This window comes from Aspergillus melleus (assembly GCF_016097325.1).
Source record: "Aspergillus melleus strain CBS 546.65 chromosome Unknown contig2, whole genome shotgun sequence".
In the NCBI taxonomy this organism is placed as follows: domain Eukaryota; kingdom Fungi; phylum Ascomycota; class Eurotiomycetes; order Eurotiales; family Aspergillaceae; genus Aspergillus; species Aspergillus melleus.
This window is the reverse complement of record NW_025763371.1, coordinates 3,492,312-3,511,805: the sequence shown is the minus strand read 5'-3', so window position 1 is coordinate 3,511,805 and position 19,494 is coordinate 3,492,312. Positions and strand designations below refer to the sequence as shown.

Here is a 19,494-nt window from a genome sequence, read left to right as displayed (position 1 = left end):
TTCAATTCAACGCTAGGTAGCTTGCAGTTCCTTGGAAAGGCAAGAAAAGGGGGTAAGGTCAGCTGATAGCCGTCTCTGGCCATGTCCGTGGCCTGACCCCGTACCTCCTACCCTTGGGGGATGGGATTGCGTGAACCAACTCCCTCCCCCTAATGCACGCTATCAACTCATTTCAGTCACGAGAGCATCTGACTGGCCGTGCCCTTGGCCTTGAGTCATAGATTGGACGACCGGACAGGGTATGCGCGGATGACGATGGGAAGAACAACTTTTCCTTGACTCGACTTGACTAGAGAGGGGAGGGGTGTCCAGCTTTGCTTTTTTATCTATTCTGCCTTGATGGCGAATCGCCTCGCGCAGGCTGAGCGTCGGGGTTCTTGCCTGTTTGATTTGCCTCTGATCTGGTGGGACATGATATGACTGTGATTCTGTACAAGACTAGTATCACTCTCGACTAACTACATACGTCTTTTGTCTGCCTACCTGGTAGTTTCACATGCAAATGAGTCAGTCAATCAGACCCAGTACACTGGTTCGGACAGGATAGAAAAAACAGTAGTCCATTTAGTTCTCACCGAGTCAACGTATCCTCCCCATCCTCTCTACCCGGAACATCTTCCAAATGGCCACTGCCTGGTCCTGGGGTGACAATAGCGCGACAGATGGAGTAATGCAAGACGAGAGGTAGACAGGCAGTCAACTCAATGACAGCTGATGATTCGTTATACTACAGTATACCTACAAATGTACGGAGTGAATCACGAACAAGAACCAGGACCAAAGCAGAATCCCCACTTACAGCCTCAACCCCCAGTCCGTGTCTGAGCAAGTCAAAGCAACGTACAGCCAATCCGCAATCCCGGATTCTTTCTAATCTGTCCCGTCAATGTCTCAGCCCGGGCCCACAGCGCATCATCCCAAAAGCGACGACAGCTGAACCGAGTGGCGACTTTTTTTGCTTCTGACCATTTTGCCCCGGACTTCAATTTCTGTCAAACGAGGAAATCGAGATAGAGATGATGATTCGTTCCATTCAACCGATGCTAATGCATGGCCTTTCGTCTTTACTTTGCCATGTTTCCCTTTTGGCTTGGTTCAATAAGCTCGCAGGATTGTCATGCTTTGTGGCCCCCATGTTGCGCAGTCGTGCGCGTAACCACTCCGGGATCTATGAGACTATTTGATCGGGGAGGACGGAAGGACAGGATTCCATTCCATCGCAAGACCAGGGAATGGATGAGATTGGGTGATTGGAGTTGGCTCTAAAAGCCACTACCCTAAACTAGCCTTGTTTTCCTTCATCCCGACACACCAGGAAGGTTTGATCGATCTTGTGGTGTCCAGATGGTCAATGTCATTGACTTGGTTTTGACTTGTTGTGCACGTGCGGGGCTGACAATGTGCTAACTAGATTACTAGACTAGAGCTGAGTGGAAATCCAATTCCAAAAGGAAAGTGGAAACTGGAACAGTACCAGATCTTCGGAAATCCTTCCAAGTTTTGAAAGCCACATGTAGTCTATTCACATGGAATAGTTGGAACCGATACAGTTACACTTAGTTTCCATCTGTTGGTGGTGGACACTGAAAGTAGGTACCATGCTTTGTTCGCCATTAGGTTCAAGATTGGGTTGAGTCGGATGCGATATACTTTCTCTTGTCTGTTTCGTTGTCGGATCCGTAGGCAGTAGATTAAACTACATCATGACTTTTTAAGGTTCAAGGTTCGATCCATGCTGGAGTTCCGTCCCCTCGGTGTTCTGCTACCGAGATTTACCTTGAATTGAGACTTGGGGTAAAAAAAAAAAAAAAAAAAAAGGTAAAACAAGGCTGAAAATGAGGACGAGAATTCAGATCTGAATAATTTTACTTTGTAGTATGGTACGTATGAGATTTCTACTGCGGATGAAAAGAAAAGGGTATTTTATTTTTTGCTGTTGGTTTTTCCTATTTTTCCTATTATTGTTATTATCATTTTATTAATTCCAACCGAAGTCCACGTAGCATTCAATTACAAAAACAAAATCCAATGTCCATTTGCTATACAACATCAAATCCTACCGTACCTACTGTATAGCCCACTAGCAGGGATCATCGAAAAAAACCCCCCAACCGAATGGATAAGCACCTTAAACGGCGTTGCAGTCGCACGGGGACCCAACGCGGCAAAATCCCACCCGCCCTGCCACATGTCCAGCGACCGAAAAAAAAAAAAAAACATGGGCGTATGCATGGAAGGGTGAAAATTTCTTCTAGCGTCTTCATGGCTTCATGCAAGACTGGTAGGGCGAGGGGCGTGGAGGTGTTTGATTGGTGAGGTGGGGCACACAGCCACACCTTGTGTAGGTAGCAGGACTGCAGTTCATGAAGGAGGGAAACAGCAGAAAAAGTAAAATGCATGTGGATCTTCAAGCAAGGGTAAACTGTGTGTGGGTGGGTGTATTTTTGGCTGGCCTGGGTTGGTAATTCCGAGGTTCAAAAATAACATGTTTTCTTTTTTTAAATTTTTCTAATGCGGCCGATTTGAGTACGGAGTAAGGTCGGGGTTAGAGAATTGGGAGATGATAGACAGTTTGAGGACTGGTTACGGCAGGGATGCAGGAATTGAATCTCGATGTAATTACATACAATACGGAAATCATACACCGTACAGATGTATATGCAGTACAACAATTTTAGGTGCAGGGTAAATGTTTAAAAAAGAAAACCTGCGTCGAATCACATCCTGCAGGGTGAAATCGCTTTTCTTCCCATGTACCCGGTCCAACGCCTTGGCATCGGCGGTTCCGCGCGTAGAGTTTTTCTAGTCTTTCTAGAAGCCTTCTAATTTTGGGTCGCTTTTTCTCTGCACTAGCCCGTTTAGGAAAGGGCTGTCTGTGCGTCTGGAAATCTCTGTTGGGATGCATGATGGACGCAGCAATCATTCTCTGTCACTCGCTCTCGGATATCGCCAAATGTCGGGACTATTCTGGATGGACTACTGTAGGCTAGCCAGGAAGAATTTTCACGGCTCGTCTGATCGTCTGCCTGTCACTTACTCCGTTCGAGTCCGTGTTTCCGACGCCCGTCTATCCGTATTCCGTATCTATCTACAGAGTAGGCATTATGGTCGTTTTAGGTCTATGGCTAGTCGACTTTGGGAAACATTTACGACTCTAGAGTACGGAGTAGGATTTACTACCTCAGCTGGGATATTCTGCCCTGCCCTGTTCTGCCCTGCTTTGCCCCGTTCAATGCGACCGTTCAGCTGGGATGTTTTCGGCCTCCTTCCTCGGAGTACATACTTCCTAGTTCGGATGGTACTTTAGTAGAACGGAGTAGAGCATCCCGGAACTTTTCACCGGTCGGAGGACAGTGCCATAGTCAATAGCCAGCAGCCAATAGTGAATACGAGACACTAGCTAGAGAGTACACCGGAGTACATGGAACAGTGTTGTGGATATTGCCCCAACTACATTGTATGAGAGTGAAGTATGGCTGAGAATATTGATATCAATACCTGTCATATTATCTCTCGGCCTGCTCCCCACAGACTCAAGTCCGCCCGGCGCCCGAGAAAAGCCCCAAAATCAGGTCGCAGGCTGGGTCGTTCTCATTTTCTTTTCTCCCTCGGCCCGGTCGATCAACAAAGATCGGGACACGGCAAGACCAGCCAGATTGACGGACTCAGCCACAACTCTCCCCGGCTATCAGAGCCGAGGGCCACGCATTTATCTGCCGTTCCGCGTGATAGGTTCGGGTTTGCTAGCCTGCAAGTTGCAACAGGAAATGCATGACTAGTGAAGACTAACTGACTAGGGGTAGGAACTAGATTGCATTGATTTTTTTTTTCATTCCTGCCCAACCATGAGCCAGGACTGCTCGGGTTTTCTCTCAGGGCTGAATAATGCGTCTTGCTTGATGATCGGTTCGCGACCGAGCGACCGGTCGGGCGGCCGTTGGAGTTTTTAGTCTTGGTTTTAGTTTTAGGGTTAGTTTGCGTGCCACGAGGACAGATGTGTCTCACTTTTTTCCTTGCTTTAGTTGTCGGTCTTCTGTATCTGTTGGGTTGTTGACACGGTCGCTTACTCCGTACCTCAATTTGACTCTACTGATGAGCCACTTGAGACATGGGTTGTTTCTGGTGTGTATCACTTACGAGTCCCCTACGGTGTATGTACTCCGTATGGGGTTGTTTTACGACGACCACAACGGCGTGTGGACTGGACGGGTTAGTTTTATTAATAGTAAATTGCGTGTCGAAGACGTTTTGTACGGAGTATGTTTCATATGATATCTCCATCGTAGTGTTGCTACGAATGGAATGATCTCGAGATGCCGTGCTGCGTAGACATACTCCATACCTAATGCCTCCTCCGTCCACAGTGGAAGGAATCAGGAAGCAGGAAATCCATGCCATAGCCAATAGGTATGAATATCCGCGTGGTCTGCGCGGGCATTGGCCAAATGTCACTCCATCAGATACGCGCGCAGTGGAGACCTTACGGAGTAGATGGGGGGGAGGAGGGTCCTCAATCTCCATGATCATCCATGACTGACCATCAAATGATAATGAATCAATCAATCCCACCCTCCATTTCGAATTTCTTACCCGACAAGGAATCTATCATCCATCGACTGATCCAGAATCTCAGTTCTGAAAGACCAAGATGCGATCTGCACTGCAAGTTGCATTCCTGATAGGATCTAGAATAGATTGATAGATTGAAAAATTTTTCCTCCCACCCTCCAAGAGCAAAACCAAGAACTAGATCTAGAACTCGGAATTCCCTATGGCATGGACTCCGTTGGAGTTAATGCATGTCCTGCAGCGTAAGCACCTACGCTGACGGGGTTCAGGTGTTCTGGACTCCCGGTCGCTACCTCGCTTCTAGTACTGTCGTCCGTCTGCACTGCCTTCCGAGGGGGCCTGGATCGGGATGGATTTGGGCCGGTCGGAGTCCAGAACGTTGATCTTGACATATCAGGAATCCCTGGTGAGCGAGTTAGCTGGTTAGCTATCAAATTCTGAATTTTATTTCTCTGCCTGGGTTGTTTCCCTATGGTGGTCGCATTCATGTTGAGAATTTGATCGAAGCGAAGCGAAGCGAAGCGATGAGATGAGATGAAGATGGCCCGGTCGGAGGTCACATGTCTTGGTCATGTGAAACATTCGCGGTTGGGGGATTCTATTATTAGATTCCTTCGTCGCGATAACCAGACCATCGCTTCTAAATCATGACTCCGTGCTATGAGAAAGCGTTGGGAGTCAAGTCTCACCTGACTCGGTTCCGGTCGTTCGCTAGGTAGAGCTACCTAGCGAGTCTCTGTCTCTTGTGTTTGGCGATACACGATCGATACCTGACGGCGTCGTACAGACTATTTTCTGACTGACTCCGTACCATCTGGCGAACTAGGACTAGGACCGGATCAGACTATAGACTACTCCGTACACTACAGACAAACAGTCAGAGTGAGATGGATCCGTCGACTCATACTTGGTAGTCACTGGTTAGTGTCCCGGAGGCAGCGTGACTGTTCGGGTCTCGTGACTGCTGCCTGAGTCTACGCAAGTCACGCTGGTGCCTACATCGCGATCCTGTTCCTGGGGTAATCCAAGGCAACCCATAGATATGAAGTGAAATAATAAATTGATTTTAGATTAAAGCCGAAAGACTGGGGTACGAAACCCGAATGACCGAAAATGTGCTCATCCCCCTTTCCTACCCATCATTGGCGCTTCCTGTTGAAATAAAGCCCGCCATCAATAGCTAAGCCTGAAACCAAGCCTTTCCAATTACTCGGAGCCGATGACAGCCGCTCGGGCAGCTTCGTAGAGGGGCGAAATGCCAGTCCAGTGTTTGAACTAGATCCAAGTTAGTGCTCATTGCTCTCTTTTCGTAGCCAACAACATATTGGGGAGTGAGTCGTGCTTACCTGGTACCATCCCTGTCCTACCAAGACCTCCAGACCAGGAATGGTTTGCCATCCCGCGTCAGAGGCCAGCTGCATCAGGGCGGTTACTGCCGGCTTGTAGGCCATCTCCAGAAGCACCCGCGGCGCCTTGTCCCCGGTCTTGACAATCTCCGCATCCGCCTCCTGCGCGCGCTCGAACATGTGGCAGAGCGTCTCGCGCATGGCGGGATCAATGGGACGATCGGCGGGGATGGTGCCAATGGCCACGCTGGGAACCGAATCGATCTTCTCCTCGGGCCCCACGATGCGGATGTTGTAGCTCGTCGGGAAGGTCGACACCATGCTCTCCAGCTTGCCGGCGGACCGTCCGACGACGTAGATGGGGGAGTATCCCATGCTGTGGAGGGCAAAAATGGCGGCGCGAGCGGTTCCACCGCCGCCGACGACCACGGCGCTGGCGTCACCGCTGGCTCCGTAGACACCGGCATTGCGCAGGGAGAGGATCATTCCTTGCCAGTCGGTGTTGTAACCCACCAACCGCGCCGGGGCATCGGTGCCCTGCGACACGGGAACGATGGTGTTCACCGCTCCGATGATCTCAGCTTCCTGGGCCACCTCATCCAGCAGGGGCATGATGTCCAGTTTCAGCGGGATCGTGACCGAGGCACCGCCGAAATCGGGGGAGCGAATGAACTCTTTCGCATCCTGGGCGTTGGTGGTCTCCAAACGGCTGTACTCGTGGGGCAGACCGGCCTGCCCGAAGAGGGTGTTGTGGAGCGCAGGCGAGCGCGAGGCTGACACGGGGCTGCCGAAGATGGCAAACTTCTTCGGCTTGATCTCGCCCATCAGGGACAATCCCCGGCGGATCTCGCTGGCAGAGAGCTGACCCGGCGCAGCCTTGAACGGAAGGCTGGGGTGGGACACGGGGGTCATGAAGCCGTTCAGGATGCGGCTAAGCTGTCCGTTATCGCCCATGTTAATGGCGATGACTGGGACATCGTGGGCTTCCTCGGCCCAGTTCTTGAACTTGCGGAGCGCCGCGTTGTCATCCAGATCCTTGGCAACTCCCACGAGCTTGATCACATCGCCGTACTCAAGCGCTCGGTTGTAGTACTTCATCCAGGACATGTTGGCCCACGACAGCTCGCCCTTGGGGTCGTGGTGGGAGGCAATGATCTTCGAATGGCCCTTGATCTCCGTGACAGCACGGAGCATGTCATCGGGGAAAGCGATTTCCAGATCGACGAATTCGCTGCCAGATCGCACGGCGAGTCGGTACAGATCCATCGCCGCCTCATGCGCATCGTCAGGGAAACGACCACCTTGGCTCTTGGTTCGGATGGTGAAGATTAGCGGAAGCGAAACGCGACTGCGCAGGAACGACATCTGTTCAGCCACGTAGTCCACGGAGGGGATTTCACTGTCCGAAGCGGGGTCCTTCAACAGATCGACTCGTAGTTCCACCGCGTCAGAGCCCACACACGCTTCTCCCAGGATGTCACTGGCTTGCCGAAGGTCAGGCAGTGTCAGAGACACGAAGAAGGACTGAGGCTTGCGCCTAATGATGCTGAGGTTGTCCGTCTGTCCGGTGACGACCTTCATGAATCGAGTGAAATCTTCGGATGCCCGAGCCAGGCCACCCGAGCTCGCTTGTTGACTGTAGTATTGGATATTGCTGCATTCCTGGAACCAAGGCTTGCGACGTAGCCAGACGCCCATCATATCCTCAACATAAGCTGGGCGAGTCTTGTCGACCGAAAGGAAGTCCATGACCTGCTTGATATCGCGCATGATGAGCATGACATTTCCCTTGGCCTTGTGGTAATCGACGAGCAGCTTTCTGGCCTCGGGCATTTCAACCACGCCTCCGCCGCAAGCGAAGACATAGCCAGTCGAACGCTCCTTCAGAGTGCGCTGCAGGAGATTAAGCTCGGCATCACGGAAGCCTTGCCAACCGCGCTCCTTAATGATGTCGGGGATTGTCTTTCCCTCGTTCTGCTCGAGTTCGGTGTCAAGGTCGACGAAAGGCCGGTTCAGTGTCTTCGCGACCCAGTGTCCGGTGGTGGTCTTACCAGCGCCCCGCATGCCGATGATGATCACGGAGGCGCTGCTCTTTTCAGCGCGGGTGAGGACAGAGGACTCGTCCTCCGCCAGCTCTTTACCCTCCAGACGGACGGAGAACATCTGTCTGAGAGTATCCCACCAGCCAGGCCACGTCTTACCGACACACTCCTTCTCCAAAATGAGAGTCGGTTGAGGGGTCACGAGAGACAGAACGCTGAAACTGAAGGCGACGCGGTGGTCATCGTAACAGAAGATACCACCGGAGGGCTGGCGAAGGGTTTTGCGGTCAATGCCATCGATCTCGAGACCGTCATCGTGCTCCCGGCAGACAACGCCGAATTTGGCAAGCTCGTCCTTCATGGCCTTGATTCGGTTGCATTCCTTCACACGCTGGTTGGCAATTCCGTAGATGCGGGTGGTGTGGTTGCCACCATCGCCACGGGCCACAGCGGCAAGCACGGAGGCAGTCAGGAACGCATCGGTCATGGGCTCCATGTCAACATTGGTGAGGGGTCGCAGTTGGCCGTTCGCCGGGCCAACGACGGTGGTCGAGGTATCGGTCTGCTTGACGGAGCATCCCATGGGGCCCAGAACATCGACGGCAAAGCGAGCATCGCCCTGAAGGGATTTCGATCCGATGTTGGGGACGGTGCAGGTGGTGCCGGTGATGGCGGCAATGGCCAGGGGGTAGGTTGCAGAGCTGGCGTCGCTCTCGACGACATACTCGGCAGGGTTGACATAGCGACCCTGGGGGATGTGGTAAGTGTGCTCCTCCGTAGTGGACTTCTGCACATCGATGCCAAAGGATCTCATCATCGCCGTGGTCATGTCAATGTACGGCTGCGAGATGGGCTTTCCGCCAACCAGCTTCAAAGTGACGGGCTCTTTGGCGTAGGGAGCACACATCAACAGTGAGGAGACATATTGCGAAGACACCTTGGCGGCGAGGTTGATCTGACCACCAGCAAATCCGCCGGAGGCAGCGATGTTGAGAGGGAGACTGCCCTTCTTCTCGACGTATTCAATGGACGCACCATTTGTGGTCAGAGCATCGACCAAATCGCCGATCGGCCGCTGCTTCATACGGTTGTTACCGGTAAGGATGCTGGAGTCCACAGTGCTTGGCGTAGCGAGGGTTGCGACGGTGGTGAGGAAACGCGACGCAGTGCCGGCATTACCAAGGTAAAGAGGCGAAGGGTGCGCTTGGATGTTTCCACCCTTGCCGTTCACAACGAGCACTTCACCCTCCTCTTCCCAGGAGAAGGTGGCGGCGCCGAGTTTCTCCAAGGCGTTCAACATGACCTCGGTGTCGTCCGAATGCAGCAGGTTCTTGACGCGGCAGGTACCCGATCCAAGAGCGGCCAGGACCAGAGCTCGGTTGGAGATACTCTTGGATCCCGGGGGAGCGCAGGTAACGTTCGACTCGGCAGCAACACCGGGCTGAACCTCGATGCTGGGGGCAAGCACCACGCTGATGTCCTCGTTGGGGACGACGCTGGCCCTGGGCTCGTAGGTGCGGCCGATGGCCGACAGGAGAACGATCTTCTTCTTGGGGCCATCGTTCTTCTTGTCCAGAGCCATGTTGAACAGCAGCTGGTCCACGGGGCAGTGCTTTCCGGCGGTCAACTTTCTGATCCGCGAATCCTTCAAGGAGGTAGGCAGGCCGTAAGCAGAAATGCATTTGACAATACGGGAGACAGCAACACCCTTGAGGAGACCGAGATGACGGGCGAGCTCGGCCTCCTTGACCATGCCGATCGCGACACATTCTCCATGGAGGATCTGGGGAGTCAGAATCGCCTCAATAGCGTGACCGATGGAGTGGCCCCAGTTGAGAAGGTTTCGCAGGCCACCCTCACGCTCGTCCGCGGAGACAACGTAGGCCTTGTGGCGGGCCGAGGCCAGGATTCTGGCCTTGAGGATGTCCTCAATGCCCTCAAACCGGTGTTGGCCGGGCTTCACCTGACGACGGACAGCCGTCAAGATGGTGTCGGCATGCTCTTCCAGAGCAGCGAACTCTTCTTCACTCGAGATGGCAGCGGTCTTGATCACCTCCGCCATACCGTTGATGAACTCCCTCACGGGGAGGGTCTCGAGGAATTCCAGGTCAATGTAGATCTTGGTCGGCTGCCAGATGGCGCCAATGAGGTTCTTGCCCAACGGAGTGTCGATGGCAGTCTTTCCTCCGATGGAAGAGTCCACCATGGCCAGCAGGGTCGTGGGAACCTGCACATACCGGACTCCACGCATGTAGGTCGCAGCAACGAAACCAGTCAGGTCTCCGATGACTCCTCCGCCCAGCGCAATCACCACCGTATCACGACCACACGGGGGACTCTGGCTCAACATCCAATCTTCAATGTCGGCTTTGGTCTGTCGGGACTTGGAGACCTCACCCGGGGGCGCATGGTACACCAGCAGGCGAGGCGACGACGCGAGGTGGGCGGTGGCATCTTCGAAGGTCTTCCGGAAGGAGGGAGTATAGATCGAACCGATATTCGTGTCGGTGATGAGAACGTAGGTGGTCGAGGGGCAGTCCCGGATCAGATCCTTAGCGACGTAGTTACGCCAAAGACCGAAATCCGAGACGATGCTCTCCCGACCCAAAATGCTAATCTTCGTGGGTTCGGTCATGGTCGAATGGATTGGGGGGTAAACGGCAAGCAAGGGAGACGGGCGATTCGCAACGAAGGGAGGAATAACCACAGTCTCAAATTAATTCATGCTGTGACTGGTAGTAAACGAAACCCCAGGAGTTCGTCCAAAGCGTCTCAACAGCGAGCACAGACTCGAAGACGAGACGACACAGGAGAGAAATCCAAGAAAGAAGAAGGAATGAGAGAAAGAAAGAAAGATGGAGGAGAGTTGGCGTCGGAGAGAAAACTGGAGCGGGGCTTTCAGCTGAGCCCAAAGGGGAACGATGAGCACGACCGCAAGGGGGATTTCAAGTCATTCAATTGGCAATTGGTAACAGGGGCGGCGAGAATGGAGCAGATCCGAGCACGATGGGAATGGAACTGACGATGATTGCTCGGTTAGGGAAAGGAGGAGTGGTGGTGCAGAGGGAAAAGATCCACCGGAGAAGTTCATTTCCTCGATTGACTCACTTCTGCCCGCTCCGATGTCGCCTCGGCATTGGCCGTCCCTCTGCCGGTGATCCACCGATGTGTTTGTTTCTACGGAGTAGTCGGTGAGAACTGAGGTCTGGAGTTAGAGAGTTACCAGTCTCTACTCTCTACGCGAGAGGAAAAAGAGTGAACATAGTCTCAGTCATGGATAGCCGATCCATCACGGGCGTCGTAGCATTCCTGTCTTTTTCGTACATACTTCCTCCTCGTAGAACCATCGCAACCAGAATAACGAAGCCAAAGTACAACGCGCAAACTCCCATCCCAAGTAGTATATGACATGTCATCTTGCTGCCCAACGTCTGGTTTTCCCTCTCAAAGCAGGAGGTAAAGAACAACACAAGAAAAGGAGAACCAAAAGAAAAAGACAGACAGAAGAAAAATAAAATAAACAAAAATAGACTTCGGCAAAACACGCACGATCCAAGAAACAGATCGACATCGGAAACAAACTATAGATCTCTAACAAACCCACACCTTTCCCTTCTAGTAGCGTCCGTATCCACCCTGGTGATTCCTCGATCCATAGGAATCCCGACCTGAGTGACCTCCTCGGGAATATCCTCCGCCGCGGCCGCGCCAGTTGGATCCCTGCGGCTGACCCTGGCCGTAGTAATCGTCTCGACCGTAGTTCTGTCGGGGAGGCGGTCCGCCATAGGGGCCGCGATTTGGGTACTGCTGACGGCCATCAGAGTAACCCTGCATGCCTCCACGTGGAGGAGGAGGCGGTCCTCGGGAATATCCCGTGGATCCGGGCTGCGGAGGAACCCAGCCTGAAGGTGCATTGTTGCCGGCGGGCTTGAAGTTGGGATCCAAATGCGCCGCGAAGGGGTTAGGACGGTCCTGGCCCTGGCCCTGGCTGGCGTAGTTGATGTGACCACCGCGACCGCCGCGACCGCCGCCGCCGCGGAACGGAGCTCCTCCAAACGACCGACCGGAGTTCTGCGCTTTGTTCTTGACAGCCATTATGTCGCCGTAGTCCAAAGCCGGCTCGGGGAACTTAACTCCGCGCAACAGCATGGACTTGTGGATGTGGGAAGACTTGGGGATCTCGTAGTTGACCCTGTATGCGTCGGAAATTAACCAAACGGATCATGGAGTAATCAGTATGGGGGGGGGAGGGGACATGTTAACTTACGTCAAAGAGCGATCTTCATCCAAGCTCGGCATGCCATATTGTTCAAGCGTTGATACCAAGGAGCTGTGTGGAATATATGTGTCGTTGCGCTCCACCTTGCCGGCCAATCCTTCACTCACACGCTGGTTCAATTTGACCACGGGGGCACCTTGCTTCTTGGAGTAGAAATTGCCGACCAGATCTTGGTACAATGGGTGACTATCCGAGATCAATAACACCTCCTTACCCATGGCATTGCGAAGTTTCTCGTCGTCCGAGAGAAGAGGGTATTTCTTCTCCATGGCAGTCAAGAGTCGCTTCTCGTCAATGAACGGCAGCAGAACGACTCCTTGCCAGGCAAACTTCTTGCCGTTCAGATCCACCGGGAAATCTTCCGGGTAGAAGTCAATGATCTCACTCTTCGGGTCGCTCATTAGGTCGTGGAATATTTCGGGGATAGCGTGGTTAGACGAGGCCGGGAGGACACCCATTAGTTGTTCAAACGGCTTGAACGGGGTGCCTTTGTCGAATGATAGTTCCATGTCGCCAATGTCCACAAAATCTGCGGCGAATGGCGCGTAATGGTAAGGATAATACCAAGTCCACGAGGGACATCCTTGGAAATAATATAAGAGAACCCAGGCGAGACCTTCAGCATATGCACGAGCAACCTTGTGTCGGAACTCCTTGTCGGCTGGGTCAACGCCGAACTTTTGCTCGTAGTATCGGTCGGCATATCCTTCCTCCCACAAACGCACGTTGTCGGGTGGCATATCATTGTCATCCTGTTGAGGTTTCGACTCGTTCTCTTCTCCCTCCGCCTTTCTTTTTCCAAGAACGGAGGGCGAGGTCTGCTCGGGTTGATCGCCCGATTGCTCCTCGCTCTCGGCTGTAGGCTCCTCGGAGCTTTGGTCGCCTTGCGAACCTTTCATGAGCTTGTCTTTGAGGACGGCGGCAGCGCTTTTGTTGGCCATGTTGGCCCTGTAGACATTGCCGCGATTGACCACCATGCTGTGGGTCAACTCTCGGTCTCCTCGAGATAGATGTCCACGTCCGGGAGTAATCAGGTCCATCGGCATCGAGGAGGGCGCGGCATTGTCGCCACCACCGCGAGTTCGGTTGCTCGCGGGTGCCGGCTCGTACGCATCATAGCTGGGCGAACTTCTCCTCCGCTTGCTGGAACGCTCCTCTCGGGCCTTGTCCTCTTGCTTGCGTCTTCTCTCATTCGCGGCCTTTCTCTCCTCGACTTGTCTTCGTCGACGGAAGATGGCGTCCTCCTGCTTGGCTAGACCCTGCAAAATGAGTTGGGCCTTCTTGAAGTCGACATGCCCATCCTGCGTTAAATATCCACCCATTACGGGAATATTGTCGCGCCAGATAGCAATGAGGGTATCGATACCATTCTCGCGAATGTCAAGCGATGGCAAGTGCGGGAGGAAATCGTTTCCTACGAAGAAACACATGAACACCCAATCGTCCAAGGCCCGTTCCAAATCGAAAGGGAATGGCTGCCCGGGAACCCAAAGCTCGACAGCGAGGTATTCCCGAAGGATGGAGACGTTAAGCCAGATAAATGGCTTGAGCGAGGAGCCCTTGCCCTTTTCATCGAATTCACCGTTCTTCTCCTTGGCTTGCCCTCTACACTCCTCTGCCTTGTGGCCGGCTTGACCACATAGCCTACATGTCCGTGCCTTTGATTCTTGGAAGAACACATCTTCTCGGAGAACTCGGAAATAAGGCTCATGGGTCGCCAGTCCCAGCATGATCAAATCGGCATCCTAAAAAACCATTCAACGTCAGTATTGTTTCTCAACGATTCAGTTTATTTTCTTCATCACATACCAAACCGTAGATGACATGACGAGTGTTGGGGTCGTGCTCCGGCGATGCTCGTTGCGATCGAACAAATTCCATGATCTTATGCTCTCCCTCTCCGGGAACGGTCGCATCGGAAATAATGATTTTAAGCTGCGCAAGTCAGAGCAGAGAACTTCCAGTCCAAGAGACGAGTGTCAAACCTTTTCCCAAGCCGGATCAGTGTTGAGCTTGTACGCAATCCAGTAGCGCAGCGCAGCAGCAAGAATGTCCATGAACGGAGTACCCGGAGTAATCACGTTGCTATCCCAAGTCTTCTGAATGACTTCTTCCTCAATACCCTGGTCGGCCTTGTTACCATTCTGCTTCGCCAGCATCTTCCGGAACTCCTCCTTCTTCTCGTCGTTCTCTCTAGCCTCCTGGGCAGAGCGGAAACGTCGTGCGCGCTGTTGGTTCATCTTGGCTCGCGGTGCCACGCCGTCTAGAGAATTTCGGAACCTCCGGTCAGTAATCGCTCGTAGCAAACCATAAACAAAGAGTTGTCACATACCAACAGCGATCATCAGCAGCTTCCTGGGACGAACCATGTTCACCACGCGATCGGTATAGTTGAAAATCTCCAGCATCATCTCCTGCTCATTCGCCGGCGGGGGTTTTCCCTCCGGATGAGTACACGGGTGAACGATACCGTTCATATCCAGGTATAGATTATCCATTTCGTCTCCATTGGGGTTGGGACGAGTCGTATCAACCGGAACTTCTTCCCCATTGACCTCGTAAGGACGCTCCTCGATCACCGGCGAGATGATCTTGGGGTACTTGTTGGAGAGCCATCGGAACAGCGCTGGGACACCCATGATGATACAAAAAGGCGAGCAAGTGTAGAGATTATCAAGATAGTAATAACTAAAATCTCAAGGGCGCAAATAAACTCTGATATTCTAAATGCAGTTGGCGATGCGCTCCATCGATTGGTTTTCCTGAAACGCCTGACTTAGAATCGCAAATTGCACCGAGCTTTACAACGAGCAAGGAAGAGGGTTGATAAAGGAAGAGAGCCTATCCCGAGGAGGCCGAGGACAAGGGAAATCACAGGTATCAAAGCCCTTTATTCTTTGACTGGAGGGCGGGTCAAACAGCGAGACCTGGAAGTTTCTTCAGGGCCCGTTGAATGAATGGATGAATGACCGGATAGATAAACGGGGTTTTCGGCCCTTCTGCTTTGTCGCGGTTCCGCCTTAGCGGCTGCTTGGCAGTTCCGTCGGAGACACCACCTAATTATTATTATTGTTCTGACATGCCGAGTCCTCTGCATCGCAGCTGCTCCGCAAAAAGAACAACTCAGCATTGGGGGGTTGCATTTTGTTTTTCTGTTTCTGGCTTGAGCCTGTCAGATGTTTATTAATTGTTACGTCCGCGGCCAGCGGTGACCATGATACTACGAGCTACCGGTCGCAATGTTTCGCATACTCGAATCGCAGGCCCCGGCCAAACAAACGGCCACGGATACGATCAACACTCTGAGCAGTAGACTGCAGAGTGCTACACTGTTGGAAGACCGTCGGGCAGCTATTCAGGGACTGAGGAGCTTCGCGAAGCTCTATCCTGCCTCCGTCGCCTCTGGTGCGCTGCGACCGTTGATTAGCGGTCTCAGAAATGACCGGGAAGATGTGGACACGATTAAAGTGGTCTTGGAGACCTTGTTGATGCTGTTTTCGCCGGATGAGAATAGTGTTAGTTGTTTCCGATCGCTGGTTTTATGAGCAATGGGTGCTGATTCAGATTATCTAGCCCGAGGCCTCTGATGAGATCGCTCTTTGGCTGTCCGACGAGTTCACGCAGGTATGCTTCCTTCGCATGTGAAATACTGGTCTCGCTAACGGAGCGAAAGCGACAAGACAACATCACCGCCCTCCTCGACCTCCTCGATACCCGAGAATTCTACTCTCGCCTATATTCCTTGCAATTGATGTTCCAGATCTCGAGCGCACGACCGGAGAGAACGCAGGAATGTATATTGACGGCGCCGCTGGGGATTCCGAGGCTAGTCAGTGCTTTGAGTGATGCTCGAGAACCAGTCCGGAATGGTATGATAATCGTGCAGACATTTGAGGTCTTCAAGGCAACAAGTTCGCTGACAGCTGTCGTGGATTTACAGAAGCTTTGTTGCTCTTAATCGCGCTTACCCCGGCATCTGAGGAATTCCAGAAGCTTGTCGCATTTGAGAATGCATTCGATCTCGTATTCTCCCTCATCGAAATCGAGGGTGCCTTGACGCATGGATCGGAGGTCGTCGAAGACTGTCTCTCTTTGCTCGCCAATCTCCTGAGACTCAATATTTCCAACCAGTCATACTTCAGGGAAACGGGCTGCGTCAAGAGAGTAGCGAAGCTTCTTTCCGACGTGAACCAAGAACAAGACTCTGGTGAACCTGCTCCCCAGTGGGCTCTCGCCCATCGCGATAAGAATATCTGGGGCTTGCTGGTTATAATTCAACTGTTCCTAGTTCGCGGTGGGATAAACACACCGGCTAATCAAATGGCATTCTGGAATAACGGTGTGATGGAGCAAGTGCTAAGTGCAGCGTTCAGCCAAAGGTTCAGCGTGAATGTCACGTCTAAGGTTTGTGGGACAGGCTCTTATAAGTTCCAGGCTCAATACTGATTGCTTATAGGCGTTGGCTACCATTGCGGATCTGATCAGAGGAAACCAGCCCTTGCAAGAAAAATTCGGCGACGTTGAAGTCTTCTGGGGTGTCAAGCCGGCCGAGGGCGCTGTGAACGGCGATGCAACGGGGAAAGAATTCCAACGCATCAATGTGATGGAGGCCCTGCTCAAGCTCACTCTCGAACCCGCCACTATTCAACTTCTAGACGCACGTCTTGCTGCCTGTGAATGCATCAAAGCCTTTTTCGCTCATCACTCTGGAATCCGCGTTCATGTTTTGCGAAGAGCCATCGATGGGCATATCAGCGGGCAGGATGAAATTCCCAACATCTTGTCTGTCTTGCTTACCCCACCAGAACTCCGGGGAAATGCCGATCCATATCAGACATGGATGGCCTCTGTTTTGATGTTCCATCTGCTGTTCGAAAATGCCGAAGCCAAAGCGATTGCTATGGAGGTAACGGAGGGTGACGCCGAAAGTGGCGAAGAAGTCATCACTTGCATTCAGACCATAGTTGGTAACCTGGTCACTGGCATTCAACGGGGAGACGACGAAAGAATCACTCTTGGGTATCTCATGTTGCTCTGTGGGTGGCTCTTTGAAGAGCCAGATGCTGTGAATGACTTCCTTGGAGAAGGGAGCAGTATCCAAACTTTGCTGCAAGAGATCAAACATCGCGGTGCGCCCTACGTACTTCTGACCGGCCTTTGCACCGTTCTGCTTGGAATAATTTATGAGTTCTCATCAAAAGACTCCCCTATTCCTCGCCAAACACTGCATAAGCTGTTAATCGAGCAATTAGGGCGAGACCAGTTTATCGATAAGATCACACGGTTTAGAGAGTCTCCGTCGGTTCGCGACTTTGAAGTCCTGCCACAGACAGTGGCCGGCCAATTTGAAGGGGGCCTTCCCGAGATCTATTTTGATCGTACATTTATTGACTTTTGCAAAGACAACTTTGGTCGTCTGACTCGTTCAATTGATCGTGAGCCTGGCCTTGAGGTTTCAGTCATCACCAACGGTGTTGAAAGAGGAGTTTCGCGTGAACTGGTCGATTCTCTCAAGGCGGAACTTGAGGACCGGACCCAATCGATACAAAAGCTGGAATCTGACCTTATTGCGTTGCAAAATAAGCTGGAGCATGAGCAGCTTGATCATAGGAAATCCAAAGAGACGAGCATGATGGAGGCTTCCAAGATCAAGCAAATTAACGAGTCCTTGCAGAGAAACCACGAACAGGAGCTATCAGCATTGAAGCTAGAGCAACAGCGGGAGATGAATGAGCTCATGAGACAACATGGCGATCAGGTCCGAGCAATCGACAATCAACTCAAGGTTGCCTCGAATGACCATGAAAGGAAAAGCCAGAAGTTGAGAGAACACCACGAGGCTGAAGTTGCCGAATTGCAGAAACGGATCCGGTCACTAGAATCGGAATTCTCACGCGCTGGGGACCAGTATTCGGGCGAGGTGGCTGACCTCAAGACGACCATTGAAAAGTTGATGTCAGATGCCACCAAACTGAAGGAACAGCATGCTGCTGAAGTATCGGATTTGAATGAAACTATTCAACTGCTCGAATCCAACATTGACGAGAGCAACAAGCAACACGCGGCTGAAGTCTCGAACCTGAATAAGAAGATACAGAGTCTGCAGACAGAGGTCGATGCGGCTAAACAGCAGCATGAAAGCGAACTCGCGGAGCTTAAATCGACCAACACATCTCTCCAGACTGAGCTTGACTCAATAAAACAACAATACGAAACCCAAGTCACGGAGCTCAAGTCTAAGAATGAATCACTACAATCAGATCTTGACTCTGGGAAACACCAGCACGATGCGCAGCTTGCGGAGCTCCAGTCTAAAAACAAGTCTTTACAATCAGAGCTTGACACTGGGAAGCAACAGCATGAGAGTGGAGTTGCGGACCTCACGTCTCGGAACGAGTCCTTGCAAAAAGAGCTCGATGCTGTCAAAAAGCGGAACGAGTCCGAGGTCGCAGACCTCAAATCTACTAATGAGTCATTACAGTCCCAACTTGACGCAGTTCAGAAGGCTTCTACGCAGGACACTCAAGCTGTGCATGATGATTACTCCTCTAAGTTCTCTGCTTTAGAGAAACGGGCGGAAGAGGCAGAAAAGAAAGCCAAGGATTCTACGCAGGAAACTCAAGATGTGCATGACGACTACACCTCTAAGATCTCTGCTTTAGAAAAACGGGCGGAAGAGGCTGAAAAGAAAGCAAAGAAGACCGAAGACGATGCACGTAAATCTGCCGAGACGCTTAAAGAGGCCCAGAATGCCCTCGAGAAAGCCAAGTCGGAAGCCAAAGAAAAGGAAGAAGCCCGCAATGCAGCGCAGACTGAACTTGAGGATCTACTTATTGTATTTGGTGACCTGGAGACCAAGAGAAGTGAGGATAAGGTGAGTCTGCCCATTACGCGCGAGAGCTTATACCGTTTGCTAACCTCATTTATTAGAAACGCCTCAAAGATCTCGGACAGGAAGTCTCAGATGAAGAAGACGACGATGAAGATGAGGACGAGGATGAAGATTAGCGCGGACGACTCGAATAGTTCTTTGAATATACATACAAGCTATACAATTTGCATCTTTGATTTCGATTGACTTAGAAATACTATTTACTCTCATGCAGAGATTCTCGATTAAAACAAAATGGTCCGCTGAGACAAGCTCCTTTGTTTGATTCATAGATAGCTCCACTAATCTCAAGCACTATTACTCACTCCTTCCTGCATCGCCAGATAGGATCTACTTCTATCTGCCTTGTTGCTTTTGGCATGCAAC

The 19,494-nt window shown here is 51.9% G+C and overlaps 3 protein-coding genes across 3 annotated transcripts; 1 reads left to right on the top strand and 2 right to left on the bottom strand.

Moving 5' to 3' along the window:
- Nucleotides 1–5,698: 5,698 nt before the first annotated feature.
- Nucleotides 5,699–11,216, bottom strand: ARO1 (pentafunctional protein ARO1). The gene has a single exon (XM_046085699.1). It carries the CDS (start codon nucleotides 10,590–10,592, stop codon nucleotides 5,856–5,858), a length of 4,737 nt encoding a protein of 1,578 aa, XP_045941662.1. The 5' UTR covers nucleotides 10,593–11,216; the 3' UTR covers nucleotides 5,699–5,855.
- A 1-nt stretch (nucleotide 11,217) lies between these two features.
- Nucleotides 11,218–15,204, bottom strand: rat1 (5'->3' exoribonculease Dhp1). The gene is made up of 5 exons (XM_046085698.1): nucleotides 14,569–15,204; nucleotides 14,222–14,499; nucleotides 14,046–14,171; nucleotides 12,225–13,981; nucleotides 11,218–12,149 (listed from the first exon to the last, which is right to left on the bottom strand). The coding sequence occupies exons 1-5, from the start codon at nucleotides 14,873–14,875 to the stop codon at nucleotides 11,573–11,575; spliced, it is 3,045 nt and encodes a 1,014-aa protein (XP_045941661.1). The 5' UTR covers nucleotides 14,876–15,204; the 3' UTR covers nucleotides 11,218–11,572.
- Nucleotides 15,205–15,341: 137 nt separating this feature from the next.
- USO1 (putative intracellular protein transport protein (UsoA)) lies at nucleotides 15,342–19,463 on the top strand. The gene is made up of 6 exons (XM_046085697.1): nucleotides 15,342–15,751; nucleotides 15,810–15,860; nucleotides 15,910–16,105; nucleotides 16,177–16,640; nucleotides 16,693–19,110; nucleotides 19,167–19,463. Exons 1-6 carry the CDS (start codon nucleotides 15,476–15,478, stop codon nucleotides 19,242–19,244), a joined length of 3,483 nt encoding a protein of 1,160 aa, XP_045941660.1. The 5' UTR covers nucleotides 15,342–15,475; the 3' UTR covers nucleotides 19,245–19,463.
- The last annotated feature ends 31 nt before the right edge of the window (nucleotides 19,464–19,494 follow it).